This window comes from Henckelia pumila, chromosome 2 (genome assembly GCF_033568475.1).
Source record: "Henckelia pumila isolate YLH828 chromosome 2, ASM3356847v2, whole genome shotgun sequence".
NCBI lineage: Eukaryota > Viridiplantae > Streptophyta > Magnoliopsida > Lamiales > Gesneriaceae > Henckelia > Henckelia pumila.
This window is the reverse complement of record NC_133121.1, coordinates 112,774,046-112,782,324: the sequence shown is the minus strand read 5'-3', so window position 1 is coordinate 112,782,324 and position 8,279 is coordinate 112,774,046. Positions and strand designations below refer to the sequence as shown.

Here is an 8,279-nt window from a genome sequence, read left to right as displayed (position 1 = left end):
AAGAGCTGGTGTTACATTTTCTTGCTATTTATTACAACAATTAGAATAGAGTCCTATGTCTCATTAAAAATGTCTTACAATCTCAAGTGTCGTACAATAAGACATGTGGCTAAGATATAATAAACGTAGCAATTTATTTAATAAAGAACATATAGGTAATGTTTGAAAGATCTTTTAGGAAGCAAATCTTAGCTTTAATTTCTTAACAAAAATTTGAAATTTTTTGAAATTTTATTAAGGAAAATCTGAGAAGTTTTTTATAAAGCTCTTTCAAACACTATCATAGTTTAATGGATTTGTACCTTCACTGTACACAGGCACTCTAATTAACACTTCACTCTTGATCAAATTTTTTTTTTAAAAGTTGAGACGAAGATTATTATAATTGGGTCTTGATTTCGTGATCTCGTTTCAAATTTGAAATTTTGGTATCAGTTGAGCAACAAATTATTGGCACTCTTAATATAATTTGAATGGAACATTAATTTATAATTTTTTTATTTACTATAAATCAACATTCAAATGTCTAAGACATGTATGGACGTTACATATATCAGAAATTTTTGGTACAAGCAATGTGTATGGCCAGTAAAAAAAATAATTTTTTCTTTATGATTTAAAATCAGTAGTTATTAATTTTTTTTAGTTGAAAATGTGAGTGAAAAGATATAATGTAAAGCGAAATGTGAGATATGAAGATTTAATTTTTTGAAATTGAAATGGTATTTTCGAAATTATGCATATATAAAAAGCTTAGCATATATCAAAATTTAGTAACTCTAAAATGTTTAATTTTAATTAATCGTATTGATACAAACCGAAAATTTTGTATGTCAAAATTTTGGAAAAAGATTCTCTGCTGTGGAGAGAGAAACAACATTGGTGTTGTTTACTGAAATAACCTTGATTTACAATATTCCATGTATGTAATTAATTAAGCATATTATTTTTTAATTCTGTGATATGAATTAAAGAAGTTATTTCAATGCACAGTACCTTGTGCTCTTTTTTTCTCCACAGTAGAAGATTCAGATCCCAAAATTTTGGCTAGCAAGGATTAAATCTCTAAAATTCCAATGTTCGGTTATAAACTCAACTCAATAAATTGGTGAGAATTGACTTTTTTTTTTGTACGTAGAATAATTTTCAAATTAATAAATTAATCCGTAATCAATTTAAAATTATATATATATATAGAGTTTTGATATGGTGAGCACCTATCATGTGCACTTATATGCGCACCTGCTGATGTGGCGTTCACCTATTGGATGTAAATGATGCCACGTTAGCGGTGTATATATCCCTATAAAAATATACGAACTCATTATCTTGTGGTCCCAACTCCACTTGGTTCCCATTTTCATTTATTTGTTTTGTCCAAATATTTCTCTTTGATTTATTTCGGCCAACTGTTGCTGCTGAAATTAGGGGTGGAATCGGGTCGGGACCCGTCCCGTAACCCCCTTACCCGATTCCCGTCCCGATAGGAATTGAGATATTTTTTTTCTCCCGATCCCGCACCCGAGAAGTATCGGGACCCGAATGTTCGGGATCCCGAACATTCGGGATCCCGTCGGGTCGGGAGAGGGTAATCCCGAATAATATTTTTTTTAAAAAAAAAATTCTATGAAAATATTTTTTTTGAAAAAAATTTATGAAAAAAATCAAAAAATATCTTAATACATTACAAATAAATTAAAATTTCTTTATATATAACCATTAAAAAACTAAAACATTTTTTTAGTACATTACAAATAAACTAAAACAACTACTTTATTAATAAAAAAACATATAATTATTCATAATAATAAAAAAAATAGAATAAAAATTTATAACTCAATGTTAATATTAAAAAAGATAAATATAAAAAAAAATTATATGGTATATAATTATAAAACATTAATATTAAAACATAAAATTTTAAAAAAAATTATTTTTTTAATTAAAAAATATTATTAAAAAATATTATTTTTATATTCGGGTCGGGTCGGGAATCCCGTCGGGAAGGGTTGCCTATCCCGATCCCGATCCCGACATTGATCGGGTCGGGAAAAATCCCGACCATTCGGGTCGGGAAAAGTTCGGGACGGAAAAAATTCGGGACGGGAACGAGTTGGGAATCGGGACGGGTCGGGATTTGTGTAAAATTTGACACCCCTAGCTGAAATTCCAACCAATGTAGCAATCGATTAAAGATTTGATTATTGGGCTATGAAAATGGTCCCGTCGACGTGAAGTTCATGTGGGCTGGACCACAGTTTTGAATAACAGGACCACTGATTTTTACTACTTTGTCGGGCCCAGCCCAGTCACTTTCTAATTACCCACCTGATTGTCTCCAACTACGTTTTATTCGAAAGTTTGATTCAGTCACACGATGTCACAGTGGATATATTTTTTTCCCCTTAAAAATAAAAATAAAATAGTTCCATGAAAATTTCTATTTAATCCTAATATCATCAGATTCCAATTTCGTTTCAAAATCCGATCATTCCAAACACCTGAGGTGTGTATTCAATCTAGAAAAATTAATTATTTTTAATAGTTTTCATATAGTTTAAAAGTTTAGAGGTATTCGCCAGAAACTTTTATGAACTCTATGAAACTATAGTGATATCCAATATTTCAATTTAGACTTTTGTATAATTTTAAAAAGTCAAGTTGTTTTAAATTTGATTTTTTAAAACATTATAAAAATCTATACGTATCCAAAAATTTTATAGATTTTCTATGATTCTTATTTAACTTATAATTTTATTTTCTTTTTTTGAAAAATAAACTTGTGATATTTTCATATTGCAGTCTATTGTCTTTGGAATATTGCAGTCTACATATTATTTCAATTAAATTCAAGCAAAAAGGTTCTTTAAATATATATTATACACATAATGCTTTAATTAATTTATTTAATTCTTCTATATTGTGAATGTTTTTTATTAACCTTTGGTCACTTCATACCTACCTATTTTCTAGGAATGTAATCGAGTCGAGCTGAGCCAAACTCTTGAATGTTTGGGCTTGACTCGTTTATAATCAAGTCGAGCTCGAACTTTATTTAATAAATATAGTCATGGCTCACGAGAATATTCAAGTTTTTATCGAGTCTAAACGAACTTAATAAATTATAAATTTCAATTTAAATATTCATAAAAACTAAATTTTATATTAAAGAAAATATAATATTTTTATTAAAATTTGTAATTTTACTAATAATAGATTTTCATATATTTGTAACAAATAAAAGTGTAAATTTTATAAATAAAATATTATTTTTCATTTAAAAAATGACTCACGAACTAACGAGCCAAATATCGTAAAACTCAAAATTGGTTTGGTTAAAAAAAACCGAGGTGCTTCCAAAAATCTCTTCCAAACACTACGTGAGTAGTGGTCAAGCATTTTAGGAGGGAAGGTATCCTCGAATAATAATTAAAATTGAGATACAATGATCATATGTAGGATAAAATAAAATCCAAAGTTTACGGGTTAGTACATATTACACAGAAGTATCTCTCCTTTTTCCTGCACCATTAGATCATGTGGACTCTTCACATTTTTATAGAAGTTAGACATGTGTTTGATAATCAAAGAACTAACATTTGACATACTAAAACAAAATCAGGGACATCCTCTACAATTTGGCATATTTCTTGTGATGGTACATATAACTAATTGTCTTGGTCTACTGAAAAATCGGGTTCCTCTGGTTTGGGTAGTTTTGGCAAATCCACATCTTTAATCTTCTGAACTCCTCTCCTTGTATTTGCTGCAAATCGTGAAGCCAGTATTGTCACCCCAAGATTTGATGATATTGGCTGAGTAACAGGCGGAACCCGTTCTCCGGCTTCAGCTTCTTCTTTTGTCATCTTGTCCAACCTAAGCGCCTCCAAACGAGCAAGATCCATAGCCATCTTTCTCCTCTTAGTATACCGTCTCCATGCGGCTTGTACGAAGCAGGCTGCCCATGACCGCCAATGGTGGGAGTAGAACCGGAACGTGTGCTGCAGCTTCTTGCTGTGTAGCCGTCTAAACTGATTCGCGACAAACTTGAGATCTTCGGCTCGTAGTGCAAATGCTTCAACTTCAACAAGGGCTCGCACTGTCCTGGTTGAAGAAGGCAAGTTTAGAGCTGATTTCGGGAGCAAGGCCCATGCAAGAAGCTCCTCTCCGCAGAAATCTCCAGGTCTTAAATTAATGGTATTAAAGAAACCAGTCCGGCCACCATTTGTAGTCGAGCTCTCGAGCCTACCTCGGATAATGAAGAGCATCTCGGTCACGGGATCACCCTCGCGAACAATGTAGGTGCCCTCAGTGCTCAAGGAAGAGACCAGGCGCTCGCATATTGCATCGAGCAGTTGATCATCCATTGGCGAGAAAAAAGGAACCTGACAGATGAGGTTCAGTAAGATAAGAGCGCCGGTTTTTTTAATCTAGATGGCAAGAGAATAAGAAGAATCATACTCGTCGGACAAGGTCCAAGCATAGGTGGCGTTGAATATCACGACGAAGATCAGCTGGTAAACCGAGCAAAATAGATTCTTCATCTACTCCTCGAGTTGCAAGCCACTTGTACTGAACAAAACGACTCACACGTTTCCTCAAGTCTTCGGGTAGTTGCCGATGCCTCATCCATTCCTCCGTGTCTCTTCGTTTCAGTCTCCATTCTTCAAGCCTTAAGGTTAAAGACTGGAGGTATGTCTACATAAAGAAACAGTTTGATGTGAGTTGGGTTTCACATGAGATATAAAGATTTGAAGTTGGAATACCAGCTGAATCTTCTCGTTTACCTGCATATTTCCAATTAGATGCGCGAACAGAATGAGACCCAATATGGCAATGAGTATGGAAAACGACGTCTCCCCAATAAACGTGCTTGTTGACAGATTCTGTCCGTATGAACTGAGTAAAAATAAACAAGAATTACAGAAACAAAAGTTGAAAGCAGTCATTGGGATCACTAGTTAAATAAACGAGATGGCCGGGAAAAAGGCACCTTAGGTTTTGCAAGCCCCACCACAAGCAGTAGAAATACTTTTGGACAAAACTTGATGAAACAACTTGCTTTTTGACAGCATTTTCGAATATTCCAAAATTGAAATAACTGCTTTCATCAGGATTGCAAGTTTTGAAAACATTTGTGCCACTAATCCAAACGTTTCGCTTTTGCTGTTCATTATCACCAGCATCACAGTTCAGATATTCAAGAAAGCATTTTGTAGGGCTTTCCTCTTTCTTGCATATTGATTTCCAGCAAGACAAGTATCGATCAACTGATAAAACATACCATGCTGCACCCAATACCTATAATAAAGACATTGGTGAAACAAACATCGAGTAACTAATGGCGAAATAATGGCGTAACTAAAATTGCACGGTTTGAGACTAGCATACATGGCTAGCTAGCATGTAGAGTAGCAAATTGTAGGCTGCCCCCGCCCAAGCAGTTTTAGTGACGACTCCCGTTGCTTTAATAATTTGGGAACTTAGTGGGAAAATGACATATAACCTTGGAATATATTGTAGAAGCACAATCAATGCAAGGGCGTTGTTGTTATGATTAGTTCGACTGTTCCTTGTTGCTGGTATGATGAACCATATGACAATCTACATATATAAAAGTGAAAGCATGCTAATTTCAGAAAGTGAACAATAGAGGGAACATAGGTCGGGAACATATTTAAAAGAGAATATCATACACATGAATTATAGTACCTGAGGTAGAGGCAGTGTTGCCACTAGATCAATAAAGAAGTCTGATTTAATATATCTAAGGGCGATTTTCTTGGGATCCATAACAAGCTCGCCTCTACCAAACACACGTGAACTAGGAGCCACATACGCCGTCCTAAACTTAAGCACCACATGCAACAGATAAAAAAGATCGGCAATTGTACGGAAACATGTAACAAAGATTCGCAGATTTAAATCTGTCTTAACACACCAAGAATTCTGGCTGCCTCCAATACTAGGGAGGTAAAAATACAAAGGGTCAATGAATAGAGCCAACAAGCAAGAAACTATGAAAACCCTGTTCCAGTTTAGCACAATCTCGCTCCCGGGGTCAAGTATATGCTTGTGCCATGGTTCATGATCCGCAGGAACTACCTTAAGATCTCCAAACTTAAGGGGATTATTGATCTTGCTTTTACTGCCAGAATTTAATGAAAACTTATATGTTGAGGATGATTTTTTGGATTCTGAAGAGCTAGTGTTTTGTCCCCATGACATGAATTTCATCCGTTGCTTCTCATCAGTGTAAAACCTGAGAATCAAGAAAAATCAGCAGAAATCACCAAAACAATTTTTCTAGTGACATCCCAGAGAAAATCTTACTGAACCGCTAGAGTGTCCACGCTACTTCAACCAAAGTCTGGAGATTAAAGAGCTCTGAGAGCAGTGCAGACCATAAAATTTTAGATCAAGCGTACAAGGTTACATCCCAGAAGTTTAAATATGAAATTATATAAGTTCATTGTAGATATCCTACATCCAGTACTTACATATAATTTTTTCCTATTCATTTTCTCAGCAAACGCAAACGAAATATCACACGATGAATATTTTGAAGCGAAAACACTAAGACCAAGTTGGACTAATGATTTAGAAAAATTCTGCATCTATAAAAATGAAAAGATTTGAAGTTAGAAAACCAAGAAAAATTACTAGGCTTCATCCAGTTCTATTAAAAACAAATCCCATATTTGGACGAATATGATCTGCCTTCAACTCAACTCAACTCAACTCAACTCAACATTACTTGGACATTTCCCACATTCCACCAACCCCCACTTCTCTTGAAACACAGGAACACAATAACAAAAAAGGCCGCATATGAAAAACAACTGACATACCTCACTTGCTTCTCGTTCTTGAAATCCATCTCGAAAGAAGTAAATCTTGAAATGGAAAAAAAAAATCATAAAAGTCGCAAATGCTGACCCATTATTCAGAATCAAAGGAACAAAACATGCTCGATTATTCCTATGAGTTATGATGATTTTCTTGACCGATTAGGGAAAAAGTTGATAATTTTAGTGGGAAATTAGACAGCAAGTGTGTGGGGTGATGTAGGATAGATCCATGGGATTGGGAAATGGAATGTTAGCGCAGATTCAGTACTTTGGGCTAAGTATGAAATGAGTCAACAATAATTGACTGGCCTCGAGTTAATTGAATCGTATGCAAGTCTCGTCTCTACATTTAATACAAGTTGCCCCATTGTAATAATTCCATCTCAAAATGGATGAGTGAACAATTTATATTTTTTATTATGTATTTTTTGAAATAATAATAATAGTAATAATAATGAATGCAATAAATTTAAGTTATATATCAATTTATTCGAGTTCGAGCTCGATTCGAAGTTCGATAATTTCAAATATTTGGGCTCGAGTTCGGCTCGAAATGATGTTCGAGTTCGGTTCGAAGTATTCGAACCTATTCGTGAACTATTCGGATATTATGGTTCGAAAGCTCGAAATATATATATATATATTATATAATTATATTATATTAATTAAATATTAAGGCTTTCGAACTATTCGCGAACTATCGAATAGAGTAATTTCGCCTCGAGCTCGGCAATAAGTTCGAACATGTTCGAATTCGGCTCGAGTTCGATAAGCTCGAATACGAATCAAATATTTATCGAGCGAACTCGTAAAGCTCACGAACAGGTTCGATTCGTTTGCACCCCTAGACACAATATTGAAAACTTACACCAATTTTGATAAAAACACATTAGTAATGATAATTAAAGTGTAGAATTAATTGTGAACTTGGAAGAACATAGACATATCCTGATATTATTTAGGAAAGACTAGTGTCTTCAAGATTCAAAAGAAAACATACATTGATGTCCTCGTATAAAAGAAAACATATAACGAATCGCGTGGCTAATTTTACATAAAATTTTTTTAAAAAAGTTATACACGAAGATTAAAATTTTATTAAGAAGTTATTCTTGACCGACGAATGTAAATTCTAAGATGACATGTTGCTCTATGTAACTATAATGTTCTGTACAAAGCTGCATTTCCCTCTACCTCTAGTTCAAGCATCCTTTTGGCTGATTATGGCCTCAAGAACTCACTATTTATGAAACGCCTACTACTAATAAATGCGGAAAAACTTTTTTTTTTTTTATAATAATACTATTATACATACATGCCCATACACATATGTATATAAAAATAAAATGCTAAATATTAAATAATCTAAGAAAAATATTAAATAAATAAATTCTTAAAAATATTTCATGCATCATTTTAAAATAATAA

At 33.6% G+C, this 8,279-nt stretch overlaps 1 protein-coding gene across 2 annotated transcripts; it reads right to left on the bottom strand.

Moving 5' to 3' along the window:
- Positions 1-3,423: 3,423 nt before the first annotated feature.
- On the bottom strand, positions 3,424-7,144 carry LOC140885248 (cyclic nucleotide-gated ion channel 17-like). 2 transcript variants are annotated; one of them, XM_073292193.1, is made up of 8 exons: positions 6,852-7,144; positions 5,942-6,262; positions 5,713-5,845; positions 5,392-5,604; positions 4,994-5,301; positions 4,788-4,899; positions 4,462-4,698; positions 3,424-4,385 (listed from the first exon to the last, which is right to left on the bottom strand). In XM_073292193.1, exons 1-8 carry the CDS (start codon positions 6,878-6,880, stop codon positions 3,669-3,671), a joined length of 2,070 nt encoding a protein of 689 aa, XP_073148294.1. In that variant the 5' UTR covers positions 6,881-7,144; the 3' UTR covers positions 3,424-3,668. The 2 variants fall into 2 exon arrangements, with proteins under 2 accessions (XP_073148294.1, XP_073148293.1); XM_073292192.1 differs by having other exon boundaries at positions 5,713-6,262.
- Positions 7,145-8,279: the final 1,135 nt, after the last annotated feature.